The sequence below is a fragment of the Arvicola amphibius genome, chromosome 4 (genome assembly GCF_903992535.2).
Source record: "Arvicola amphibius chromosome 4, mArvAmp1.2, whole genome shotgun sequence".
Classification (NCBI taxonomy): Eukaryota; Metazoa; Chordata; class Mammalia; order Rodentia; family Cricetidae; genus Arvicola; species Arvicola amphibius.
The window spans coordinates 128,444,183-128,471,983 of record NC_052050.1 but is presented as its reverse complement, the minus strand read 5'-3'; the positions used below and the strand labels follow the sequence as shown (position 1 = coordinate 128,471,983).

General features: G+C 42.9%; 2 protein-coding genes across 7 annotated transcripts in view; one reads left to right on the top strand and one right to left on the bottom strand.

Annotated features, from left to right (window-relative positions):
• Positions 1–15,728, top strand: part of Cfap97 (cilia and flagella associated protein 97) — a 33,808-nt gene extending 18,080 nt beyond the window's left edge. For 5 of the 6 annotated variants that reach the window (XM_038326999.1, XM_038326998.1, XM_038327000.1 and 2 more), the window contains 4 exons: positions 810–899; positions 1,505–1,773; positions 11,474–11,624; positions 12,711–15,728. In XM_038326999.1, coding sequence (XP_038182927.1) covers positions 810–899; positions 1,505–1,773; positions 11,474–11,624; positions 12,711–12,838 — 638 coding nt within the window. In that variant the 3' untranslated portion in view covers positions 12,839–15,728. The remainder of the gene's footprint in view (positions 1–809; positions 900–1,504; positions 1,774–11,473; positions 11,625–12,710) is intronic. The other variant, XM_038327002.1, reaches the window with a different exon arrangement.
• Positions 15,729–22,411: 6,683 nt separating this feature from the next.
• Slc25a4 (solute carrier family 25 member 4) lies at positions 22,412–26,343 on the bottom strand. Its single transcript, XM_038326562.2, has 4 exons — positions 26,111–26,343; positions 24,335–24,821; positions 23,716–23,856; positions 22,412–22,889 (listed from the first exon to the last, which is right to left on the bottom strand). The coding sequence occupies exons 1-4, from the start codon at positions 26,219–26,221 to the stop codon at positions 22,732–22,734; spliced, it is 897 nt and encodes a 298-aa protein (XP_038182490.1). The 5' UTR covers positions 26,222–26,343; the 3' UTR covers positions 22,412–22,731.
• Between the last annotated feature and the right edge of the window lie 1,458 nt (positions 26,344–27,801).

The following is a 27,801-nucleotide window of genomic DNA, read 5'->3' as shown; positions in this document are numbered from 1 at the left end:
TTCAGCTACCATTCACTAATTATCAACCATCAATTCCTTGGTTTTTCTTGAGGAAGCTACTGCTTTATCTGTTTTGTTTGTTTCTATAATCTTCGGTAGTATTTGTAGTCTTTGGTATAAATATAAGAAATAAAATTACTGCTTTTTTCTCACTTGCCCAAGTGATTGGATTAAACTCGTTGTAAAATGGAGGTTAAAAATACCTCTTCTGAGCCGGGCGGTGGTGGCGCACGCCTTTAATCCCAGCACTTGGGAGGCAGAGGTAGACGGATCTCTGTGAGTTTGAGACCAGCCTGGTCTACAAGAGTGAGTTCCAGGACAGGCTCCAAAGCCACAGAGAAACCCTGTCTTGAAAAACCAAAAAAAAAAAAAAAAAAAACCTCTTCTGTTTACATCACTGTGTCTAGCAGAGTAAGATGCTAGACTAGACAGGTAAAAAGAAATCGCGTGTAGTCGAGTAGCAACATTACTTTAAAAAGATAGAAGTAGAAGTAGAAGTAGAAGAAGAGAGCCACGTCCACAGGGTTGTCTCTGGCCTCCCTGTGCTCATTGGCATGCACCCTGAAAATACGGATCATGCACACACAGAATAGGATGGGTTGTTTTTTTTAACTCTGAAAATATGAAACCAAAACAAAACTAAACTTGTTAATCTGATAAAATATATTACTACTTTAGAATATGGTGAAGTAGGAACGGTCACCAAACTCGGTGGTTTTAGAAGCGTTTCACAAGTGGGTTGTAATAGTCATGCTTACTGAAACTTTTTTTAACAATTTTTTAAGCGTGTTGTTAAAAATTCTTTTCAGGCAGAGGACGTAGCTCAGTAGTACCGTGCTTGGCTAGAATGGACAAGACCCTGGGTTCAGTTCCCACCACCACCCAACAAAAATCATTTGGTAATCATAGTGTGCAATTTTTTTTCTTGGCTAGAAATATCTTTTATCTGTGTTCATTTCATCTTATACTTAATACAAAATAAAATGTTTGGCGTTCACAGCAAAAGTACTATAACAATATGAAAACTATGGCTTTCATGGTGTAATACTTTCAGATTAAGCTGTTAATTCTAGACTGGTCTGAATTTTTTCCATTGTTACCCTCAGTCCTTGCCAAGAACATTTGTTGTTACTGTAAAATTATGCCCCCCATTAACAAAAGAGTACCTAAATTATTGTATCAGAGCACACAGTGCAGAGGCTCCTAAATCCCTAGCTATTAAAGCTGTTGTCGGAAAACAAAACAGATGTGGCAAGAATAGCTTTTGTGAATCAGCTGCTTAAGAGTATCACAGACATACCTTCATTCTCTGATGTGCATGAGCTTTTATGCCCAGAGAGTCAGAACATAAAACTCTAAGCTACATCCAGTTTTTTCCTACACAAATAAGTCATTAGCTCATTTCATACATTCTGTTAGCTTAGATTATACTTTTGAGAATTAAAGTATGTGCCATCATAGCTACTTTGCTAAGCCACTTTCACTTTTTTGTTTACTTCTGCAGCTTTTCTGCAGTTAGATAAAAAAGGACCACAAAAACATCACTTTGAGCAGCCTTCTGTAATGCCTAGGAAAAACTACTCTTTCACAAGAGAAGAGGTGAGACAGATTGATCGGGAAAATCAGAGGCTTTTGAAAGAACTGTCAAGACAGGCTGAAAAACCAGGAAGCAAAAGTACAATTCCCGGAAGATCGATTGGCCATCCCCCTAAGTTATACCATAGTGCTCTCAACAGACAGAGGGAACAACAAAGGATTGAAAGAGAAAATTTGGTAAGTAACACATCTTTTAGTCATCAGAACAATTGCATTTGTACTGACTTGTAAGTACGACGAACAGAGAAAATTAAGTATAAGCCAACTCTTCAAATTTATTTACATAAATGCAGGCATAGATAAACGTGCATAAACTGTGGTAGTTTGAGAGTCTAGAAGTTAACCATGCCTGTCTTTTAGTGTGTACTAAGGGGTCACTAAAGGAAAATACTGCAGGAGGTAAAAGTTGACAAGTCTCAGTGAGCTTGAGGGAGCCTGGTCTACAGAGCGAGTTCCAGGACAGCTGGGGCTGCACAGAGAACCCCTGTCTCAAAAAACAAAACAAAGAAAAAGAAAATACTAAAAATTTTGTAGTTTCCTGATTAGTTAAATCACTATACAGTTTCAGCACATGGTACCCTGGAGTCAGATACACATACTCTTCTGTACGTCAAAATTTTAAAGAATATATTCATAAGATCGTTGAAAATGTCACATTTAAACTATTACAGCATATTTTCTTCAGTAAAATTCAGCTCTTAGTAATTGCTATGTATTGAACTTACTTGCTGAATACTAGGCCTTGGTCTAAATATCTTTCATATATTAGTTTATTTAATCTAGGCATTTAAAAAAAAGGTATTATGCACATGAATAAACTAAAACCTGACAGGATTAAATAACTACCCAAAGGGCATACCTGAGCCAAAACCTTAAATCTGTGTAGTCTCTTAAATAAATAGAAATCATAAACTAAAATTAGACCTCTGTAACTTTGTAAGTTCAAACTCAAATGAATATAAAAGCTGTGAAAATCAAGGCAGTTCCAAAATTGACCTTCATTAGGCTTCATCACTGTGTGCCTCTGTTTAAACCTATATAAACCTGGCCTGCTAACAGATTCAGTCGTAATACCATTACTAGCCCCAAGATAGCCAAACACTTGAGAAGCGGTATCCACACATGCAAAGGTGGGCACCGTGATGTGGCGGTCATGCGCTGTGTGATGCACAGCAGCACCTGTGTCGCGTCTTAGCGGGATTGACTCAGTTTGTGAAAAAATGTGGAATTACTAATGTCATAAACATCAGTGTTTAAATTTTGATTTCATGTGTCCATTTTCTCTGAAGCCTGTTTTAATTGATAATCATATGCCTCTTTTTGCAAATATGGGTCATTTAATCCTCATGTGGTATGAGATGGTATGAGCCCAGATTCAGGTTTAATTCTCTGTCTTGGGTTGTTTTTTAAAAACAGCTTCAATTTAAATATAGTTTGTGTATCACATTTACTTTAAGGGTACAGTTCACCAAGTTTTAATATCTTGTTTTTGCTGTTTCAACATTCCTATTTCCCTCTAGGCCTTGAATCATCTGCTGTCTTTATGCAATATTTCTCTTTTTGTAGCTAGCTTATTTCACTTACTGTGTTTTCAAAATTCATCCATATCGTAGCACACATCAAAACTTTAAAAAATAAGGTTTGTGCAAAATTTATTATGTTACTGTGAAGAAAGCTAATCTTTTCTGTTGAACTCTTCTTTCTTAAAACTAATTTCATAAACCGGGTGGTGGTGGGCATGCCTTTAATCCCAACACTCGGGAGGCAGAGCTAGTTCCAGGACAGGCTCTAAAACTACAGAGAAACCCTGTCTCGAAAATACAAAAAACAAAAACAAAAAAAACCCAAAAACTAATTTCATACCTTCTCATAACTTTTGTATACTTCCTTTGCATTTGTCCCTCATAATGAACCTTTTTTGGAGGGGGACAGGGCTTCTCTGTGGAATAGTTCTGGCTGTCCTGGAACTTGCTTCTGCCTCCTGAGTGCTGGGATTAATGGCGTTCACAACCACCATCCAGCTGAGACATTTTTCTTAATAAAATACTTCCTGTTTGTTGCAATTGTCCTTGATTTACATTTTAATCAGAATGTTTATCTGAACACAATATTTAATGAGAGGAACGCTAATGAAGACCATAAAGTACTGTGCAGAGAAGGTGTGAAGACTATATATAACATGGAGCCATGGGTTAAAAGCAATTGTTAATGTATCCTTTTAGATTTCAAGGTCCTTAGAATCTCTTTCAATGAGCAGATATTAGCATTCCTCTCATTAAATATTGTATACAGATAAATATCAAGGCAGTATAGAAGATATTAAAGTGTTGTTGCTTGTTCAGTCCCTAGCAACAATAAGGAAAGGAGGAAGGACAGAGAAGAGAAAATGTGTGTGAAAAGTAATTTTGTTCAGCAGAGGGGGTGCTTGCTTCCTGTTTCCTCAGTTACAGCAAGACTATTTCTAAAACAGTGACCAGGTTTTTAAGTCATGAATTTTGAAATGTTCTTGTTAAACGATGGATGGATGGATGGATGGATGGATGGATGGATGGATGGATGGATGATGGATGGATGGACGGACAGGTATTATTTGAACAGGTATATACATGATGTGTATCCTTTTTGCTCAGAGAAACAAAAGTAGTCTTAGCAGGAGTTAGCTCAGTAAGGATAGTCATATTATTTAGCTTTACTTCTTAAGTCTACAACTTAAGTAAAATTAATTTGTTCATTTTTTAATTTTGCTTTTTAAGGTGTGTGTGTGTGTGTGTGTGTGTAAGGGTTTTATCCAGAGAAAACAGATAAGTAGATAATAAAGCAGACATAATTTTTCTCCTTCCAAGTTCTCCTATGAATAATATATTTTAAAGCTACAGTAATGTATCATAAACTTAGAAGTTTCAGATCTGAAAAACATCCAGTGAAAACTGCATCTGCTGGTTGACTGGAACCTTACACCAGAATCTTGGAATGACTTGTGATTCATGTACTGTTATTTTCCTCTTTCTTGCTTATCCTTTTGTGGCGGACAGAAAGCTGCCCATGGGCCATGTGGCTCTAGCCAGGGAAAATGTGACAGACCTTGTCTGTCTGTTTTCCCTGGCTTTTGGATACTTTTTAAATGACCTTTCAGAGTCTGCCTCACCACTTTGAAAACAATGAGTGATTCCCCGCTATATCTGCTGGATTGTTAGCATTCATTCACCATTCCTATCAAAAGACGAGTGGATTAATTTTTTTCAAGAGTACTTCCTGAGAAGTGTATAAAGGAAATATTTAGACAACATAAAGCAGAAGTACCACCTGTCACTACTTACAGTAGGTCTCCAGAACTTTCTTAGCTTGCATACCTGAAGCCTGGTAGACAGTGTAGTAGACTATAATTTTCACACACAAATGGTTACTGTGAGCTGGTGTGTTGACTAGTGTAACTGTTTATTTTATAATGTGTATGTATAAGAAAACACCATTTGCCTTGATAGATATAATTTTAAAAAATACAACTTTCTCAAGAAAAGTTTTGGAGAAATTATATTGAACTTCATTCATGGAGTGTGGTTTGAATGGCAGTCTTACGGTTTTATGAATCATAATTTAGATTTTAAAGAACTATTCCTATCATTTTGATTATTAAACAGTAGTAATGTCTTATTTTCTATAAAGCAGTAGAAAAATGTAAAATACTGCTGATTGATATATAATTTTTTTTTTTTTTTGGTTTTTCGAGACAGGGTTTCTCTGTGGCTTTGGAGCCTGTCCTGGAACTAGCTCTTGTAGACCAGGCTGGTCTCGAACTCACAGAGATCCGCCTGCCTCTGCCTCCCGAGTGCTGGGATTAAAGGCGTGCACCACCACCGCCCGGCTGATATATAATTTATAACCTAGCCTGAAGATGATAAATTGTTGTATGTCAGAAAATTAGAAAACTGTACAAAGCAATGTTAATGCTAACAAAATTCTTACTGCATTAGATTTCTAGTAGTGTATGGGTACTGTTACAGGTGCTGTATGTTATTTCACTTTTATTCTGACCCCAACATGCCTACCAAATAGTTTGGCTAAGAAACAATCAGTGTCTACACTAGCCCCCAGTCGATTGCAGGTAATTGTTAGCATGTAATTATGCATAGAGTGCATAATGATTAAATTAGAATAAGTAGAATTTCATTCTCTTTAAAGAAATTTCTTTGTAATCTAGGCCTCCAAACTCTCTTCCAGTTCTTTAAAAAGAAATACTCAGCTTTTATAAATGATAGTCCTCCCGCTGTCATATAGACCACTAAAGCTTACCCTCCTACTTACGTTTATTTTTGTACCTGGTGACCATCTCTGACTTCTTCCCTTCCTCCACTCTTTCACGTCTTTTAGATGCTTATATCTTTTGTCACTCTGTTACAGTGTTATAACATTTTTTTAAAGTTTCATGTGATTTGGAAAGTTGCATGTTTTCTCTCTTATTTCCCTAAGTTTCTGCATAAGTGGCCTATCAGAATACAGAATGAGTTGTAGTTTTATGAGGCTTTTTAAAACTTTATTGGAAAATTATTTTAAATTTTAATATTCATCATTATTTTTATAGTGTTTTACCTCTGGTATATAAGCACTGAAGTTTTCTTAAGATTTAAAGAGTTCATCCAACTAGGTGAATAAATTCATGAAATCAGGAATTTTGTAAACATTACTATTTTTCCATACATGCTCTAATGAATCCCCAGCAGTCCTAGCTTCAGGTTCTTTGTACATACTAAATTTAGAAGTTAAGAACAATTGAAGCCAGGCAGTGGTGGCGCAAGCTTTTAATTCCAGCACTAGGCAGAGGCAGGCGAATCTCTGTGAATTTGAGGCCAGCCTGGTCTATAAGAGCTAGTTCCAGGACAGGCTCCAAAACTACAGAGAAAACCTGTCTCCAAAACAAAACAAAACAAAAAACACTTGACTCTGCTGCAAAGGACTCAGGCTGAGCTATATCCCCCAACCAACATTGTTTCTGTGCTAGAAAAAAAAGGAAGAAAAAAAATACACACATATATATGTACACATACAATTTTAGCAGATTAACTGAAAAATGTCAAAATTATTAGATAACAAATTTATCTTTTCCAGTAAAATGCTTTGAAAACATAATACCTACGAATTTTGTTGTGCAAGATCATCATTTTAGGAGAATTTGGCAGCTGTTGTACAGCTCCTCTGTCTACAAAGAAACATGCTGTGTTATTTTAGAAAGTGTATAGAAACTACATTCAGATGGAACAGAGCCATAGCCTAACTGAACACAACAAGAACTAATTGTAGCTGGTAAGACTACACTAGGGAGTGGCTGCTTTTCTGGCTTCTGAAGGGAACAGAGGACCCATCCCACCACTGACAGCAGTGAATTTGTGGTGGTTATATCTACGTCATGTGTCAGTCACCACGCTTGGATTTCTAACAGTACTTTGTTCCTCTCTTCTAAACAATGCTTCCCCTGAATATTTTGGCTTAGTTTATTATTGTTAAGCCCAAATCACAGAGTCCTCCAAGAACCAACCAAGAGACCCAGTCCTCTGTGTAAAATTCTTATACAAGTTTACAAACTCGGACTCTATGTGTACATTTTATTGGAGTGGTTGTGTTTTTGTAGTAGCAAAGGTGGGAGAGAGGGATTTCTAAGGTTCAGGACCCCTGATTGGCTGACATTTGTCTAGGAGTGTCCTAGTATAGAAAGCAGTGGTTGTGTGCTGGCAGGTGATCCTATCTACAATGGTTGGAACATGAGGAATTTCCTTTGAATGGCCTGTTCCTGGGTGGTGCCTGGGTGGTCTCAGTTTGTGGTCTCTCTTGGAACCAGGTATTTCCTTAGGGTAAACTACTGAGACTCAGGCCTCTATTGAGCTTGTCATGGCTGGGTCCTACAATTACCATTTCTGCCTTCCTCAGATGGGCTCAGAAATGTTGACAGTGCTGGTTGGTGATGGAACCTCAGAATCAGAGGGCGGAAGCCTGGAGCAAAGCACTAGGCTGAGGAAGTGTCTGGAAAGGGGTTACAGTGATTCACAACAGGGACGCTGTAAAATGCTACAGATTGAGTGGTGTGCTTAAGCTGGAGAGAAAATGATTGGGAAGAAAGTCTCACTCGTGAGACTGATTTTATGTCTTAGTGCTATCGACAGACTCTTAAGATAAAAATCAGTTTGCACCAGAAAGGGTTGTATGTTTTAAGTAACTAGTAAAACAGAACTGCGAATCAGGTCTGTTGGAGACCAGCTTCGACAAAAATACCACTTACCAGGGCAGAGGCATGGGGAGTAGAAAAACAGTAACGAGAACGAAGACGCAAGTAGAAATAATAAAACAGAAACATAGGATAGTACCAGGAGGGAAAATCCTGTGTTTAATTTTCCATGCACTTTCATGCCTCAATATGACAGGGAAGAAGATAAAAGGCTGCTGTAATGTGACACAAAGGACAGCTAGAACAGGTATTCGCCTCGACACTTAGAGACATCAGGTCATTAGCATTCTGTTCTTTAGACAGTGAACCCAGCCATGACCCCAGCCCAGACCCCGAAGGCAGCCACTCCCAAGGTCAAACCTCCTTATGCTTGAATATCCTGACCATTGGTCAGGGTGGAGTGGATCCAACTGCCTGGGCCTCCTTAATGTCAAAAGGACCAAGTAACCACACCCTAGGACTGGACCTGTAGCCCTGTTGTTAACAATTTTGAGCAACCTCAACTTCTCTGACCTTCAGACAAGGTGGAAATGGGCTCACTTTTTTCGGACCTCCACACAGTTCCCAAGCATTTGGTCTTATTCCATGTTCCTTTCTCAAAGACCTCTGAAAATCAAAAGCTTTTGAGTTTTGAGTTAAGAAAGAATGAGTAGGGCTGGAGAGATGGTTTGTTAAGAGCAGCACTTCCTGCACTTGCAGAGGGCCCAGGTTCCATTCCCAGAGACCACATGGTGGCTCACAACTGCCTATAACTTCAATTCCAGGTGATCAGATGCCATCTTCAGGCCTCTTTAGGCAACAGTAAACTCCAGGCACACTCACATACTGTAGTAAAAGGGACAGCGGTCCCTTTGTTCCGTCCCACTCAGCTAGCTTACACCCGAAATAATTACATGGAAACTGTATTCATTTAAACACTGCCTGGCCCATTAGCTCTAGCCTCTTATTGGCTAACTCTCACATCTTGATTAACCCATTTCCATTAAATCTGTGTAGCACCATGAGGCTGTGGCTTACCGGGAAAGATCCTAACCTATGTCCATCTTGGGCCGGAGATTCATGGCGTCTGCCTCACTGCCTTCTACCCAGCATCCTGTTCTGTCTACTATGCCTACCTAATTTTCTGCCCTCAAAAAGCCAAGGCAGTTTCTTTATTTAACCAATGAAATCAACACAAAACAGAAGACCCTCCTACATCAACATACATATAAAATAAAATATTTTAAAAAAATAAAACTAGGAATATTTACATAGACTTAGTCATAGTAAAGAATATGCCTTCTTATTGGCAACTATGCTGCTTTGGCCTGTGGATTTGTATATCCTCTAAAAGGCTTTGTATTCTTTAGTAACTGGTTTTCTAACTTCTTAACACTTCTTTTCTATAGTAAACTTTACTCAGAGTCCTAAGTATGTAAAGGAAAAAGTACAGACAACAACTGGGCATTCAGATTGAAAGTGTGGATGGGGCGTGAGGTCAGTGCTCACACAGCCTCCTTCCCTTGTGTTCCACGTGAGGCATGGCTGCAGTCAGCGCTGCTGCTCTCTAGTGTGTGTAGGTAGAACTTGTCATAACTTTGATAATTGGTGGTGATTTCAAGGGTTTACCTTTGGACTGTTAGCATTATAACTCCTATGCCTGACATTGATACAAGGAAATCAAGTTTCCTGTATTTGCTCTTGTAGTCCCTTTCCAAAGACTGGCATGTCTGTGATGGTTGTCTGTGGGCTGCTGTGACAATGTCTAGATTAACAGTTAGGAGAGGAAAGGATTACTGACTTGCACTATTGCTTTTGGACTTAGGACAGGTAGACACATGATGGTAGAAGGCCATAGTGGAGGGAAGCTGCTTATTTCATGACAGCCAGGAAGCAGAGAGAGCCAGAAGAGGAGGCTAGGGACAAGATAGAGCGTTCTTAGAGCATGCTCACAGCAGCCCGCTCAGCAGCCTGTAGGCCCAGCTCCCACAGTTTCCATTGCCTTCTAGTAGTCCTCTGGGTTGTAGTTCCTCCGGGGATGAGGTCAGATGAGGTGGATGAGACCAGAGCCCAGCCACTTCTCAAGAGTGCTGCCAGTGTATGTGTTAGGAAAAACCTTTTGGTTTTTCTGAAAATGGATTACTAACTTTTAATTATTTTTTGAGATTATAATCATATCATTTACCCCTTCCCATTCTGCCCTTCAAGTCCATCCATATAAAGAGAATGAGTCCTCCTTACTCTTTCAAATTAATGACCTCAGTATGCACACATACATACACACACATACACATGCACATTTCTAAATACAACCTACTCAGTCTGTATAATTGTAGAAGGAAGCGGCGGGCTATATCCCGCCACCCGGCTAGCTTTACCCAAAATAATTACACAGAAACTATTCATTTAAATACTGCCCGGCCCCTGGCCCATTATCTGTAGCTTCTTACTGGTTGATTCTCATATCTTCCTTTAACCCATATTTAGTAATCCGTGTAGCACCACGAGGTATGGCTTACCAGGAGAGATCTTAACCTGCGTCCATCTCAGAGAGGAGAATCATGGAGACTCACTATGGCAACTGCCTGAAGCGTCTCCCCAACTCTCCCAGAATTCTGTTCTGTCTACTCCGCCTACCTAATTTTCTGTCTCTTAAAGGGCCAAGGCAGTTTTCTTTATTAATTAACCAATGAAAGTAACATAGACAGATAACTCTCCTCCATCATATAATGCTACTCGTATGGATGTTTTCGGGCTAACCATTTGGTATTGGATAACCAGTTGGTGTGTTTTTCCCTGAAGAAGACGATTTCACCCAGTCTCGGCATTCCTTGGTTGCCTGCAGTTTCTGTGTAAGGGTGAGATCTCAAGGGCTTTTCCTGTCCGCTCTGGTATATTATTGTTCTTGTTGAGCTCATGTTAGGGAGGCTCTGTCTGCATGTGTAGTGGACATTGCTGGGAGACAGTCTCACTGCAAATGCCCTCATCTTCTGGTTCTTACAGCCTTGCCAACCCCTCTTCAGCAGTGTTCCCTGAGCTTTGTTTTGTAGATGTATCTATTAGGGCTGCGCTCCACAACTCTGCACTCTTGGTTGTGGTTTTCTGTAAAGTCTTTTCTGTTGCCCTTGAAGAGGGGAGATTATACTTCTTTGTGGGTCTGTGGACAAATATTTGGGGTGGCCATATTCTTCACCCCAGGTCAGAACATTTCTGGTATGTGTGGAGTGACTAAACACTGTTTTTTAGACTATCTGACCTCTTAGAAATTATTGGTATTTATGTAGTATTTGTAATGGTAGGAATAAAGCAGCACTGTTCCCCAAGTGGTGTCAGTGGGACGCTGGGACACTGCGGGGGGTTTAGGGCTGGGGGCGGGGGAGACCACGGCTGACCTTTGGCAGGGCAGCTTGTCCCACAAGGAGCCATAGGCATGCCATGCAGAAAGAGCTTGGATATTTATTTAGTGGATTATGGAAGGAAAGGGAAGGGGAGAGGGGGAGGGAGGAAAAGGAGGGAGGAGCCATGGCAGCAGCCACCTCTTCCAAAGAGAGAAGGGAAGGGAGCTCAGACTGGAAGCCAAAAGAAGATCCCCTTGCCTCAGCTGACCAGGTTGGGGGGGCAGGGCGTGTCTTTTAAAGGGACAGGACAAATCATTACAGTATTAACTTTCATATTTTTGTGAAGGCTTTATTGAAACGGCTTGAAGCTGTGAAACCAACAGTTGGCATGAAGCGCTCTGAACAGCTGATGGACTATCATCGAAATATGGGTTATCTCAACCCTTCACCATCCATTAGACGAGTGAGATCTACTCTTGGCCATTATAGCCCACTGAGTAAGATTATCAAAGCTATTTTCTATTTATTTTTTGAGTCTTTTAGTTTTTTTAAACAAAGTGTAATTTGTGTTCTTATGATAGAGATTTAAAATGCTAACTTTGGAATGCATTTTAGTTTTCACGGGCATGAATAGTTCATTCAATTTCAGGCTTCATATACAGAATGTAATGGTAGCAAAAGAAGAAAACCAAAAGATAAAATGAGTGAAAATAGCAGTGTTTTCTCAGACACTGGAAAAGTCTTTTAATTCAGTTTGTTTTTAAAGAATAAATTGATAGGCTAATTGAATGTGGTTGACACATTCTCTCAGTTACTAATACCTTGTAACCCTTTCATATATCTTTCCTGTCCTTACTAGATAGCTAAAACAAAATCAATAAACTACAGCTTAATTCTTTTTAGTGCTTGATATGTGATCAGTTACAGATGAGCCAGCTGTGTACCCTAGAGTTGTAGGAATTTTAGTGCTGGGTATACAACAGATAGAAAGTCAGACCGTTCCTTTACCAAAGTGGATGTTGTCGTATCATGTATATATTCTAAACTATATTTCTCTTAAAAATTTAAGCTATTTTTAAAGAAAATTGAACCCCGGTAGTGCTGAGAGTTCCCAAGTGCTTATATGACTAGTCATTGACTGATCATCTCACTCATTTTAAAACATGGTTTATTACTAAGATATGGCCTTATTCTAGTAACTGATAGTTAGTATTGTGCCTTGAACATAAAAAGCTGTCAGTAAACATATAAATGATTATGCAAAGTGTTTTGTTTTCACTTGAATCACTTCAGTAGCTTTTAAGCTCCACGGCGAATCCTAGAGTACAGTTCTATTGATAATCATCTCATTAGAGTATTAGACACATCTGGGAGGAAGAAGGAATTGAAAATCATCTCATTAGAGTATTAGACACATCTGGGAGGAAGAAGGAATTGAAAATCATCTTATTAGAGTTTTAGACACATCAGGGAGGAAGAAGGACACCAGTCTGGACCTAAAATTAGGACAGAAGGTTTACCAGCTGATGGCTTGTGTACTTGGCTCAGATAACTGAGACTGTTTTTCCTTTGTGTATGTTCAGGAGGAGCTTCCAGGACATCCAGTGCGACCAGTGGTTTCAGTTGTAAGACTGATCGATCAGTGTTGGACGCATCCAGTGGCTTTTTGCTAAGACCGAAACCCCCGAATGTTCGTACTGCTTGGTTGTAAAATCTTTTTTTATGGTATACATTGTTCACCTTATTTTAACAATGTAATTTTATGTATTACTGTAACTCTTTGTAAACATCTGTAATACTTTTTTCAACAATTTATACAATAATGAGTATAATTTATTGTTATTCAGCGCAAAATTGTTACCAAAACACACTTTCATGTAAAAATCAGTGTTTTGTATGGTGGCATGTGTATAGGAGCTCTGTGTGTGTTTAACAGAGAGCAGTGTTGTGCATGGCTCTTTCTGTGGAAATTCACTAGTGATGCTGACAAACGCTGGTGATGATCCCTGGTGAGCCAGGACACTCACTCTGCTTACTCTGTTGTTTTCATTACTGTAAGCGTGGCTGTATGCGCCTCATGCTGCTGTGTCTTTAGAGTGCCTGCCACACGAGCCATCACTTGGTTATGTGATTGTTACACTCCTTATGAAAAAAGTCTTGAAATTTGTTTTCATGGACGAGCTGATTTCAATTTGATAAGGAGGGTGAGCAGCTTGTACTGGTGCAATTCTTGATTCACCAAAGGTTCCTCTCTGTAAGAGTTTGATTAGCCACTCCAAACCATTTCACACTGAATAATAGGGGCTCGCTTTAGAAGCTCCTGTTTTGTGTTTTTATGCAGTCAGGTAAAGTACTCAAGGATTCTGAGGAAAGAGGTGGCTTTAACAGCCTACTGTAATCTTATGGCTGGTTTGTAGCCAGATCATTTGCATCATAAATAAAAGCAAATATTTGTTGGGTCAGTGAGCAATATTCCCAGCTTGAAGAACCAAGAAGCAGCCCTCAGGGTATGTTAGCGAGTGTCTGAAATGATACTGTTAGTGTGTGCTGTCATTGTGTACTTGCTGTATTAATAGAAGGTTAGAGTCCGGAAGAAACACTTTAGGAAAACCAGTTATAAACAAGAAAAACTAATCATATATTTCTTACAACATTTGTGAATTTTCTTGGTTTGGTTTGGCTAAATCCTAGAAGCACCATTTTTCATTAGAAGCTAGTGACACATGACACATAGATGCAATAAATATAGTTGACTATGAAGACTAAAATATGTTTGTGTCAGCCTGTAGGCTGTTACTTTATGAACAAAGTGTGATATTTCATAGTCATAACTTTTTCATTGCTGGTCTTGTTAGTATACCTTTAGGACGTATAAATAAGTTTCAAAGTCAGAGACACGTTTTTCTTGAAATAGGAATTATCCCCAGCCACAGTGAGCTCAGTGCTCCTGCAGTGTAGCAGGTCTGCCACACCTTTGTCACCCTCGTTAGCACGAAGGCACCTGCACTTGACCAATGTCAGGTCATACGATGTTGGTCTTAGTTTAATAGGTTGTATTTTAGATAGAGCAGCAAAGGTTGGGAATGATGAGGCTAAAAAGATTGCTGAGCACATACACCACACACACATGTGGTAAATGTGCATACACCACACACATACATGTGGTAGATATGCATACATCACACAATACATAAACATACATACGGTAAATGTGCATACACCATACAATACACAAACACCCATGCATATGGTAGATGTGCATACACCACACACACATGGTAAATGTGCATACACCACACATACATATGGTAGATATGCATATATCACACAATGCACAACCACAGCCATACATATGGTAAATGGGCATACACCACAGATGTACACAAGTGCACACATGCATATGGTAGATGTGCATACACCACACACACAGTGGATGGAACACAGCACGACTGAAGGTTTCTCTGCTGCTTCTTGGGGACTGTAACATTATTTGAGATTTGTCTCTTTGTTCTAGTAAACAAGATTTTATAGCTACTTTATATAACCTTCAGCTATATAAACAAAGGTTTTATTTTTGTCCGAATTTTTTTAACTTTTAAAGTTTGTGTGACAACAGAATGCAGCATTTTGGCATTTGCCCAATAGTGAGTCAGTCACTTTTTACAATGTAAGTTTGAGGGGAAAAGTGTGTATATATAAAATATTTTATGTTCCCAGTGGCATAGCCTGTGAGTACATTTTATTTGGTCTCTCCAAGTTCCATAGATAACGCTGTACTTTGATTTTAAATGCTAGTTTATGCCTTAGTTTTTACTGTTTGAAAGAAGTTTGTCTAAGTATTACTGATAACAGGGATTCAAGAAAAGGGCAACCATCTTTTGAAAACAGCCCACAGGGTTGTAGACGCTGCGTGACGACGATAGGCGGATGGGTAGGAAGTACAAACAGGATTCTCCGATGTGAGCTAGGGGAGGAGGCATTTGTAGCGGAGGTGTCATGAGTACGCGAGCGTCTCCAACTTCCCCAGCACAAAAACACTGTGTGGAGGGCTGCGGTGCAGGGGCCGGCTTGTCCTTACTGAAGCTGCGCACCTGCAGCTAGAAAGCATGCTGGTCCGTGGCCAGTGGCCAGAGCCCACTGAGAACTGTTCTCATCTCCGTCAGATGTTATTACCTCCTTTTCTAGTAAGATTTGGTCAAAGATTTCAAACTATTAAAATTATTTGTTAAGAAGTAGCTACTACCTATTTCTCCCCCAGTTTCTTCAGTCTCCATTAAAAACTGCTCTTAACAGTTATTCCACTTGAACTTCGTGGTTTGCCTGTAAAATAAAGTCATGCAGCTGTGTTCCACCCAAGCCTCAAAACGGATTGCACAGCTTCGAAAGGCGACTGTCTAGGTCTGCTTCTCTTTTCCGATGGATACAGCAGCTCCAGAGTATTAAGGTTGCTGTAGAGCTGAAGATGAAACTTTATCTTAGTTAGCGATCAAACACTGTGTCATCTTAATGTAAATGACTGTATACCGTCATAGAATGTGCTCACTGTTATGGCTGAATTGCTTATGTTCATGAATAAAGATTAGCAAGAAACTTTTAAACCATCTTTCTTTAAAGTGTTGTAGTTTGTCATTTTGGGGCATGAAGAAACTAGCTTGGCCTCATGAAGAAAGAAAAGATTAAAGAGAACCAGGTTTTGATTGTTCATACTTTTAGAATTAGAATAAAGATTTCTGTGTACCCTACAAAACTACTAGTTAGAATGAAGTTGCCAGTTGGATGGTATTTTTAGTTAGTATTTTTGAAAATGGTGTTTCTTGGGAATATTTCTTTAAAATGATGCTCCTGGTCAGCATTTTCTCAAACCACATGATTTGATTCATTTTGTAAAATTGCTATGATGTTTCAGTATAATGGACATTCTTTTAGAGTTTGAATGAGTGTTGCTTTTGTTGAGTTGCTTTATTTTTATTTTTTGTTGTTTCTGTTTTCAAGACAAGGTTTCTCAGTGTATATAGCCTTGACTGTCCTGGAACTCGCTCTGTAGACCAGCCTGGCTTCAAACTCAGAGATCCACCTGCCTCTGCCTTCTGAGTACTGGGATTAAAGGTGTGCACCACCACCGCCTGGCTTTTTTCCTTTGTTTTTAAAGCAGGCTTACTGATGACCTTGAGCTCAGGGTGGTTGAGTACCTTCCCAGCACATAAGCCCAGCAGGCAGGAAGCTCAGAAGTTCTGAGTCATCCTCAACTCCAGTGGGTTCCAGGGCAGCCTGTGCTGTGTGATGATGGAGCATGTCTCAAACCAACCGGAGCCACAGGAAGAAATCGCTAGTGGCTCCCACAGGTGCATGAACTCTTCTCTGCACAGATGAAGGATGCAGAGCACAAATGGGCTTGTATTTATGGCAGGTAATTTTTATTTCTAAATATAGAAATGGTTTTTACGTTGTCCCCTAGAGGCAGAAGGTAAATCCCTATTGCTGGAAACACCTGCACATCAGATCATTTGGTGACCACACACTGTGCAAGCCAGGCCCAGAGACCCCTGAGTTGGAACTGAGCTGAGAGCCTCCTCCCTGAGCACTAACTTTCAGGGTACCAGAAGACACCATTCACGTTTCCAAAGGAAGTAAGCAACCAAGAGTCTTACTCTGACACCAGTAGGCCACAATGACCAGGATGGCACGACAACCCTAAGGGTGCTGTCGTGTCGTGCCTGCCTTAGCAATAACCATCAACTCCCTTACTGGACCCACTCAGCAAGAGGGAACCGATGCCTGGTACAGGAAACCTAGCTGACACCCAGTGTAGTGACATCATGGTTTTCAGAGGCGAGCCAACAAACCATCACTTTACTAAGCCAGCATAATTCCTAAAATAAATATTACATCCTAAGCATTTGCCCGAAGAAAAGAAAAAAGAAATCAGTGGCCATACGGAATAGAAAATCTTTAGAAATTCTTCATTCCCATAGGTGTCTTTTTCTTTTGCATGGTGTTTTGCCTCTGGTACATGTATGGAGGTCAGAGGACAACTTTCCTCTACCTTATGTGGGCTCTGGAAGCTGAACATTGTCACGCATACCCGGCAAGTGACTATGCGTCCAGCCCTCTTGCTGGCTCCCAGAGCTGTCTTTCGGAACTACTTCCAGGCCTCTAGCCTTTTGTCAGGGTGGGTCTGCCGCTACATGCTAACTAACATCTGTTCATCATGAGAGCTCCAGAAACACCTCCCGTAAAGCAGTCGGACAGGCCGACTTCTGCTTGTTTGTATTCAGGGCCGAGCACAGGGAGTATAGAAGGATGGGCAAAGGTCGGCAGCCCTCGTCTCCGCTTGCCCCCTCTACTTTTGCCAGTCCATCTTCAGGTAAGCACTGGTTTTCCTTACCTGAGGTGGGGGGAAATGCTTGCTCTACCTGATGCCCCAGCTGCCCTCCTGTACTCTGCTGAGTCTGATTTGATCTCTACACACTGGTCCTTCTATCTGGGGTGCTCTTTCAGTTGTCTTCCTGAGTTGTCCACTGCTCTCTGAGGCCCCAGTGAGCAAGCACTCCTGTGTTGTCTATCTGTACTGACACATACACCCAGCCACAAGTCACTTGCTTTCTCTTTTCACTGTCTCTGTCTAGGGGCTGACCGTACTCGGCAAGTTATCGCACCAGATTCTGATTGTCTTTCTCCTGTAACACTTACGACGTGACTGGAGTGAGAAGCACCCAGACTAAAGTGCTGGTGTTTCGCAAAGGCTCTGGATGAATCAATCCCTTGAGGGACTCCTAACAGGATGGCAGCATTGGGAGGTGGTGTAGCGTAGCAGGTAGAACATGGAAGATGTGTATCCCTGAGGCATGGTCTATGAGCCATGTCTTCCCCAGCCTCCTCCAGTATTCTTTCCTGCTTCCTGGTTACCACAATGTGGTTATTCGACTCCACCACATCCTCTCCCCCATGTGGGACTGATACCTAGGTCCCTGTAGTGGAGAACTAATGCACTAGATCCTCTTCCCCAGGAGCCAGGTTGAGTGTGTCCATGAACTGCCTTGTCCAGGAGGGGACTAGGCAAAGGGTGTGTGGAATGAGCATCTATTTCCCCTCCCACAACTCCCTAAGATTTCAAAATCCTGTTGTTCTGGGTAGCCCTAAGCGTCGACTTGACATGGCCTAAAAACACGTGTGGAAAGAAGCCGAAGTGGGGAGTTAATTAGACCGCACTGGCCTGTGGGCACGGTGTGGAGGATTGTCTTGTCAGCTAACAGAGGCTTCAGCCCACTGCAGGTGGCACCGTTCCCAGCACAGGTGGTACTGAGCTATGTGGGAAAGGTAAACGTGGGCCAGCCACAGCTGCGAGTTCCCTAGCTAGAGGTAACGGTAATAGCAAACAAAGCTGCTTTCAGTTTCCTGCCTTGACTTCCCTCGGTGCTGCTCTGTAACCCTTTCCACCCACAGTTGCTTTGCCTCAAAGTATTTTATCAGTGACAGGAAGGAACAGAACCCCTGGTGTCTTGGTCTCTGTTCTATTCCTGTGAGGAAACACCACGACCAAGGTGAAAGAATCTTTTCATTTGGGACTTGCTTACAGTTTCAGGTGGTCAGTCCATGATCATCATTGGCAGGAAGCATGGTGGCAGTCAGTCTTGGCCTGGAGCAGTAGCTTACATCTTATCCACATGTTGGAAGCAGAGAGACAGACGGGGCCTGGCATTGGCTTTTGGAACCTCTAAGCCCACCCTCAGTGACACACCTCCAACAAGGCCACACCTCCTAATCCTTCCCAAACAGTCCTACCAACTAGGGACCAAGCATTCAAATCTGTGCATGAATCTATGAAAGCCATTTGCATTCAAACCCCCACACCTGGTTTACCTTCTTACTGAATTCAAATCACTAATGACCACTCTTTATCAAATGCTCCCTTAGGGTGACCAGTCCTGCAAGGAAACACCATGACCAAAGCAGCTTGGGGAGGAAAGAGTTTATTCAGCTTCTGCTTCCACATCACAGTTCATCATGAATGGAAGTCAGAACAGGAACTCAAAAAGGGCGGGAACCTGGAGGCAGGAGCTGATGCAGAAGGGCACGCCGCTGACTGGTTTGTTCCTCATGACTGGCTCAGTCTGGTTCCTGAAAGAACTCAGGACTATCAGCCCAGTGATGGCATCACCCACAATGGGCTGGGCCCTCCCCTATTAATCCCTAAGAAAAAGAAATGCTCTACAGAGGTGGTTCTCAACCTGCAGGTCTTGACCCCCACAGGGGTTGCATATTTAATTATAGTTCGTAACAGTAGCAAAATTACGGTTATGAAGTAGCAACAAAATAATGCTCTGGTTGGGGCCACCACAACATGACGTCACAGCATTAGGAAGGTTGAGAACCACAGCTCTACAGGATTGCCCACAGAGGGTCTTTTGGAGCCTTTTTCTCAACTGAAGACTCGCTTGTGTTAAATTGACATAAAGCTAGCAAGTACAGATGCCAAAGCCTTTTCTCTCCTTTGCATTATTTTTGACCTGCTGTATGTGGCATTGCTTTTTATTTATCTATTTATTTTGAGACAGGGTTTCTCTGTGTAGCCCTGGCTGTCCTGGAACTAGCTCTTGTAGGGCAGGCTGGTCTCAAACTCACAAAAATTTGCCTGTCTCTGCCTCCCGAGTGCTGGGATTAAAGGTGTGTGCCACCACCACCCAGCATGGAACTTTACACTGATGACACATTGATTACTTCAGTTCATCTTGTTTTTGCATCCGATAACTTACGCTGGCATCTGTCTGTTGTGAAGATTTATTGCTATTCACGTGTGTTTGCCTAGTATAGGTATGTGTACCACATGCATGCAGGGATACCTAGGAATCCCCTGCAAGATGTGTGCTTGAAATCGAATAGGGTCCTGGAAGAGCAGCAAATGCTCTTAACCATTGAGCCATCTTTCCAGGGCCAATATCTGTGTTTTGAATCTGTAATGGAGACTTGAGGCTGTGGGCCATCTCTGGTTTTAATTTTGGGGCATGACATGTGTGTGCCATAGTTCACATATGATCAAGTCCAAGGACAAAGTCTAAGAGTCCGTTTTCTCCTACCATGTGAGTCCCAGGGATTACACTCAGGTCTTCAGGTTTGCCAGCAAGCACCTCCCTCTAGAATTAAGATCCCATACTTTGTCTCCCAAGAGCTATGTCTACAGTTATGGCAGAGATTCCCAGAGGTGGGATTTTAAGAGTCTGGCAAGGAATTCTAGGTTTTCACTTTAGTGTGATCCCCTTTTCCAGACCTTCAGACTTTGAGAGCTTTGTACAGTGACGTCACTTGCTTCCTTCTAGGAATTCTTATTGAGTGAAGTAGCTGTAGTAGGGCCAGCTCAGCAGGACTCTGGGACAAAGAGCGCTGGATTTAACCTCAGCAGGCAGGAGAAAGACCGAAAGCCAGCAATTGGGTCATGTGCATACTGCAGATGACGTGGCTAATGTGCAGTTTAACAGGCAGCCGGTTCCTCCACTCTGCTCCTTGCATGCAAGGGGGGAGGGAGATGGAAACAATTGGGCTCTTGGTTGGGCTGTAATGACCTCTTCGTTCAGTTCACCCGCAGCCAGTTCCCAATTACATTCATGGCCTGTCAGTCTAAATAAACCCTTAGGTTTGGGAAAGCCCTAGTTTTAGATATGCAATACAAAGGTAGTTTTTTCTCCTAGCTTGTGCTGCTTTTATCTACCAGAAACATCATTTCATCATTAATATTCTAGAATGCAAAGCAGTGTATCTGGAAGGCCCCTAGCAGCATTGTTTGCTCCTTGTCCTTGGGAGACAGGATTGAGATCTTTTTAGACTTCCATCCATCTAGACTGAAATTAGAAGAAACTCTGGATATGGAACACACACACACACACACACACACACACACACACACACACACACACCTTGGTTGCTCTGGTAAAAACAAGGCAGCCAATGTTGCACCGAGGCCTGGGTAGAACAACCCCAACCTCTTTATCAGGAAACACAAAGCAGACATTTGCCTTCTTTCCAAGCTTTGCTCCCAAACTGTGGACATTTCCTGCAGACTGGACACAAATTGGAAACTTATTAACTGTTCTTTTCCTGGTCCAGATGCACTCATTTCCCCACTTGAAATTTCAAACAATTTTATGTATGTGTGTTGAGCCTGCACGCCTGCTTGTGCAACACTTGTATATATTTCTGGGGAAACCAGAGAGCATGCGTGATCCCTTGGAACTGGGGATTCGGACAGTTGTTATCTCCATGTGGGTGCTGGGAACCAAACCCAGACTTTTAACCTTGAACCATATCTCTACTGCTGTCCCCTACCCTTGAATGTTTGTCTCTTGCTCACAAATCCCTGAGTCAAGCCCTTCAAATAGGCCTTTCTCCTCGTTCTTAAGCTGTACAGAAAGTACAAGCAGATACTTTGTATACAAAACGTAGTTACTTTCTTGCAAGGTCTGTGCCTATCATTGCCCTCTCCCGCTCATCCCCCTATTTCTGCTTATTCCCAACCAAGGTTTACAGCGTCAACTTACATAACAAGATTATTTCATCTTCTCCCCCACTCAGGCTTCAGGGCAGGTTCACTTTCAGAGCCTCCCAGGCATTAAACTTTTACCAAGAATTGAATGGTGGATGTGCCCCACTCACTGGAATTCAACCCCTAACCCTCAAGATGACAGACAGTTAAGTATTAGGAGACAGGTCCTTTAGGAAGAAATCAGATCACAGCATGGTGCCTTTGTCACTGTGATCAATAACTTTCAAAGGGGGGCTCCCGAGAGCTCTCTCACTCTCTTCCCACCAAGATTCTCGAAGTCAGGTGACTCTCACCAGAGTCAATCCTCATGGACTCTGAGGTTTCAGACCGGTGAGAAGTATGTTCGTTGTTTTATGAAGCAGACAGTGTGTGGCACTTTGCCATTCCAGCCCAAACTAAGACAACTGTTCTTCAGTGAAGACTGTCCACTTGTTGGAAATTTCTAGGTAAAAGGAATCTGTACAGGAACTAAAAAAAACAGGACTTCCTCGGCATGCACATTTCTTACCTCTCTGAAAAGCTTAGCAGAGGCTCACATTCCTAAGACTGTGCAAGTACACACACTGAAACTGTTCATGTTGCCACTTTCCAGCCTTCAGCAACAGTATAGCAAGATAGTACATGGCCTGCTTATGTTTGAAAAACAGCTATTTCAATAGGGCATGCATGCAGGAGAGTCACTGCCAAATGCATCTTGCTAGAAAATATGCGTTAATGTTTTAATGTTAGCAGTTAATGAGTTCAGGGAGATAAAATGTATTGAGTAGTCTTTATTAATGATTCACATTTGGTTACTTTTGTCATTATTAGTTCTTCAGTTAATTAATTGAACAAGTATGATAAGCTATCTTCTATTTGCTGTGGGAATCTAATGTAAAATAAATACAAAATACATTTGTGGTTTAATGAATACTCAATGAAGCATTTTTCCGAGGTATTCCTGATGGTCTGGTTTCATCCAAGATCTGTCTTTTTATTTCCTTAAGAATAGTCTGTTAAACCACACAATGGATCTGTGAACTTGTGAACCAAGTCCACTGGGAGCCAGTGAACTTGAGTTTTAATTACATTTAGACATATTTTTTGATCTCATCATACAATACCAATACAAAAGCACCACCCATGCCTCTCAGTACATTGGACCAGGCACCTTTGAAGAAAGCATTGGCTCCTTCATCTTTTGCAATCTTCCTCCAGCAGTCAAGTGTCCCCGTATACATAATGTCAGCTGTGGAGACAAATGTGAATAAGGGTTCCTTTCTCCTCAGAGACCTCAAGCACCTTATGTTATGGGTCCTCAATCCCCAGCCTATGCAATAGTCAACGAGACCTCTTCCTTGCAGAACTGTTAGGCTATCTTCTAATATCCCTGTACTCAAGATTAGCAAAGTAAAAACTGGAACAATCAAATGACCAAGTTACACACTGTCAGACTAAAATTGGAAGGCAACGTGGGGAAGGAGTATTACTGCTACACTCTGTGGACGACTTTTTATAGATGAACAAATTAGCCCCGGTCTCGGATTGCACTGCCCAAGGTTATGCAAGAAAAATGAAAAGGTCTGACTGTTGGGTTATACAAAATCCCCTCACATTTGGTGGTTTTGTTCTCTTTCTTTTCATGCTTTTACCTACGGAAGCTAAAACTAACAAAGTAGACTATTTCAGGCCACTTCTCATCCAGCTAAAACACCCTCTTTCTCATTCATACTTCCAATAACTACAAAGGAAGCACAAATTTTAAGTGAACAGCTAATCCCATGCCCTTGCTTATGCATCCAGGCTGTAGGAAAAAAAGACCTGAGTCTATGTAATGCTAGATGCCTAGGGCCAACTCTAAATACCTTTTTTATATTCTTACAATCTCTTTAACAAAAAGAAAAAAAAAATCCCTGAAGGGAAAGTTAAAGGGGAAAATTACAGTCTCGGCTTCCTAAATTCTTATTGAGTAATTCTGCCATTCAATTTAGAAATACGAGGCCTGCTGGCACTTAAGAGTGGTCCCCAGGGGCAAAGCCTAAGATTCACATCAGGAGAGTTCATGCCATGCTTACCCCCTTTCCGGCCAGACTGCATCATCATCCTACGACGGACAGTGTCAAATGGATAGGACACCAGCCCTGCAACTGCCGTCACACTCTGGGCAATCATCCAGCTCACGATAATGTGCACATTCTTGGGGTCCGGCAGCATCCCTGTGAGCAGAGCCAAGAAGCAAATGGCTTAATCAGGTGTTTTTCTCATCAGCTTGGTAAAAAAGCAGGTGGAGGGGTAGACAAGGCTCCTGACCCAACTCCATGCGCTACCGTTCCACGAGAACCAGCTCCTCTCCTCCCAAGGAACCCTTACATGCAACCAGGTAGCCAACCAAAGTTGGCTGCTGCCTTCCCTTAATCAGGGAAGCTACAGCTCCGTTGACACAGAGTTCCCTTCTAGTTCAACTAGACGGCTGTGCTGGGACAGCTCTGCATCCTCTGAATACCTCAAAGCCACAGGAAATATCAGTAGAGGACACAGAGGTTCCTTTGGTTATTGATTTACCCAAACTACGTCACATCAACTCCTCAAAACTCAGAGATGGGAAAAGACTAACCAACACAAAGGTCTTGGGTCCTACAGAATCTTCTCTTCACACCCCTCCCAACACCTTTCACTTCAAAGCCCCTCTCTCACCCTTGGCAGTGTCATAGACTCCGAAGTAGGCAGCTCTGTAAATGATGATGCCTTGGACTGAAACACTGAAACCCTGGTAGAGACCCTTCACGCCATCAGACTTGAAGATCTTGCTGAGACAGTCGCCTAGCCCACTGAACTCACGCTGGGCAGATCCCTTGCCCACGTCGGCAGCCAGCCTGGTCCTAGCAAAGTCCAGCGGGTAGACAAAGCAGAGGGAGGTGGCACCAGCTGCCCCGCCGGAAGCCAGGTTACCGGCGAAGTAGCGCCAGAACTGCTTATGCCGATCCACGCCCCCCAGGAAGATCTGCTTGTACTTGTCCTTGAAGGCGAAGTTGAGAGCTTGGGTGGGGAAGTACCGGATCACATTGGCCAGGTTACCCCTCCAGAAGGAGAGAAAGCCCTGCTCCTTCGGGATTCTCACGACACAATCAATGATACCCTTGTACTGTTTCTCTGCGCTGATCTGTTTGCTGGCATGCTGGACCTAATTGGGGGTAGGGCAGGGTGGGTGACAGAGGACAGACAGGGAAGACAGAAGAAAAAAAAAGATTTGTACTCCTTCAATTTTCTGGGGTTTTTTTTTGTTTGTTTTTGTTTTTTCTAAAGGATCATCTGATGTAGGCAGGACTAGCCTGGAACTCAAGTCTTGTGTTAGCCTACCAACTGCTGGGATTGCAGACGTACAGATGAACATTACCATCCCCAGGATCCTCCTCAAGAGATAAAAGAGAACTTTAATTTTTTTACTGTATCAGGAAATCAAACAGTATCAAGGAAATATCAATAAATGTTCGTTATTTGGCTAAGCTAAAAAACAATCCAAATTCTATTCATTATCAAGGCATCTGCAGGAAAAACTAAAAAAAGTTTCCCACAGGCTTATGGGAAATATAAAAGGACAAAGATCCCTCCCTCAGCTTCTGCAGTTCTCTCTAATGTCCTTTGAGAGAGCAGGCCGAGCAGTAGGCGCTCGAAGATGTGAGCATGCTGGCCAGGCTCCAGAGCCAGAAAATTTTCAAGCAGATAATCCAGGTAATCGATTACAGCTGTGGCCAATCTGTCGCGGCATTTTTTTTGTTGTTGATCGTTCAGACTCCCAAATGGCTATTCCCCATTGAACAGCATTTGTCTTTGGGATGGACCAGATGATGACGCCCTTTGATGTCCAGATAGGGAGAAAATGATTTGGGGACAGGATGGCTAAGGTGATCTGAATTTATCCTGAAAATTACTTCACAATCTCTGCCTCAGAGTCTCCATCCGTGAAATAATGGCAAAGAATTCGTCTCTTGCAGAGGTAATTTATGATGAATGAAATCAAGGTCGGGCTATAGCGCAGTGCACGCGACACGGTGTGATCTCCAGTCAATGATTAATCTGAGGCTTCTATTGTAAAGGGTGGGTGCAGATAAGAAGGTGTAAAGGCTGCGGCCGAAGGGTGAGGCCGGCCTAAGAGGCCTTGGGTGGAATGCCGCTGCAGGACCAGACTCAGGATCTGGCTCGAGGTAGACCAGCTTCGGGTGGGTTTCCATATATAGACACCCCAACGCGGGTGCCACCCGACACCAGGAATCTGCCACTGACGCCGGACCTGTATCTGCGTAGAGGGCACCTTCCCCTTCGTGTAGGCCCCGGGTTTGGGGCCTAGCACAGATTTGCCGCAGCGCCGCGCGCGCGCGCCCACGCCGCAGCATCCCCGCGCCCCGCCCGCATCCCTGCGCCCCGCCGCGCCCGCCCGCATCCTCGCCGCCCGCGCCACCAGCCGTCCCTTACCTGCAGCAGCAGTTTGACCCTCTCGATCGGGGCGACCGCGGTCTTGGAGACGGCGGCGGCGATGCCACCAGCCAGGAAGTCCTTAAGGAAGCTCAAAGCCTGATCCCCCATGCTGACAGCGGGGCGCACACAGCCTGCAAGGAGCCGCTCTCTTGCTCTTGCCTACGCCCAGCCAGGCACCGCCACCTCGTCTCCGTCCCTGCGCGACGCTAAGGGGCCGCCCGCCTGACCGCAGCTCTCCTTATATCTCCGGCTCGGCGTCTCGCGAGAGGAGGAGGGACCCCGGCAAGCGCGCAGCGCGCATTGGCTGGGCAGGTGTCTGGACAGCCCCTCTCCATCCCCCTCCTTTGCAGAGGGCATTGGGGGCGAAGACACTTCCGGGAGCTAGGGCTGGGTTGGGGGGCTGTGCCTGCAGCTTGGGACATTTAAAGGGCAAATTCATGTTATCTGTCCCAGCGAGCCGAGGGAACACCGTGTCTCTGCTGCACGCGGGCCGTTGTATTTATAGCTCCAGAGGGTTTAGCCTGGGGCAGAGCCGGGGACAGAGAGGGGGGCCCGGTGCCTCAAGCGAAACTCTCTTTGACCTCGATCTTGCACGGTTGTGTTCCTGGCCAAGAGATTTCAGACTGCCACCCCTTCCTCCTTGTCAAGGCGTTCTCAACTAGAGCTCGCTGCCTGGATTTGGTCCTCTGCAGAGCTCTGCGTTCCTGCAAATAAATTATGCTCCTCCCAAATGCATGCTAACATCTTTTTATGCGCGATTGCCTCATAAAGTCAGGCCAGTTCCCGTCTCCGACTTCCCTCCATTCAATCCTTGAACCATTCAATCCGCTAGGAAATATTTACGCCGCCGGCACTCGGCGCCATCAGAAAAAGCGGAAAGCAGGGCCGCTAGGTGGATACTGTTTTGGCAATGAATGTGGATGTGTAGTTTTCTGTTAACTCAGCCTGTCACACCGACACCGGAGCCAGAGGACTCCTAAGAACAAGACTCCCCTTTTATCCTCTCTTAGCCCTCTCTCAGCTCCCGAGATTCTCCTATAGACCGACCTCGGAAGGGCTTTCAAGGAGAGCTTTGCTCTTAATGGAATCTCAACCATATTCTGGGCAGAATGGTTCCAGTTGACTGGCTGCTGCTTCTTGAGGATCGGAGCCCTCAGCCTAGGAAGGTCGAATCCTTGGCTGTGTTTGCCTTTGTAATAGTCAGCTTGAGGTTGGGGAGCCCAGGTGCTATCTCTAATTCCGGGGAAGAGATTGCAGTTAATTTTTTTTAAATATATGGATGTGAAATTTAGTCCCCTTTACCTCTTTTTAAAGACCGTTCAGATATAACCGTGCAGATTTTTCCATACTGCTGGCCCTTCCTCGAGAATAAGTACAATTTGTTTTTTGAACTCCAAGCCCCTTACTCTGTCTTTCCCCACATTTGCTAATCTTCCTTTGGACATTTGACAAAGCTTACTCATCTTTTTAAATGTTTGCTGATCCATGCGACTTCGGGGTAGGTGTTGATTGAGCTGCAGCTGTGTGTCACTCAGAGTCTAAAGACTTAGTAGAGCAGAGGTCATTCATTAGCAGGGTGTCTGGAGCACATGCGTGATGTATTTGCATTTGGGGCAAGTTAGAATGGGGTGGGGGAAACAAGGTGAACCCGTCAGCGTGGTGTCAGAAACACAAAGGTGATGTATTTA

Coding starts and splice junctions, on each gene's coding strand:
- Slc25a4 (XM_038326562.2), bottom strand. CDS start 26,221: ATGGGGGATCAGGCTTTGAGCTTCCTTAAGGACTTCCTGGCTGGTGGC. Junction 23,857..24,334: donor AGTCTATGACACTGCCAAGG/GTGAGAGAGGGG, acceptor CTCTGCTCACAG/GGATGCTGCCGGACCCCAAG. Junction 22,890..23,715: donor GCAGTCTGGCCGGAAAGGGG/GTAAGCATGGCA, acceptor TTGTCTCCACAG/CTGACATTATGTATACGGGG.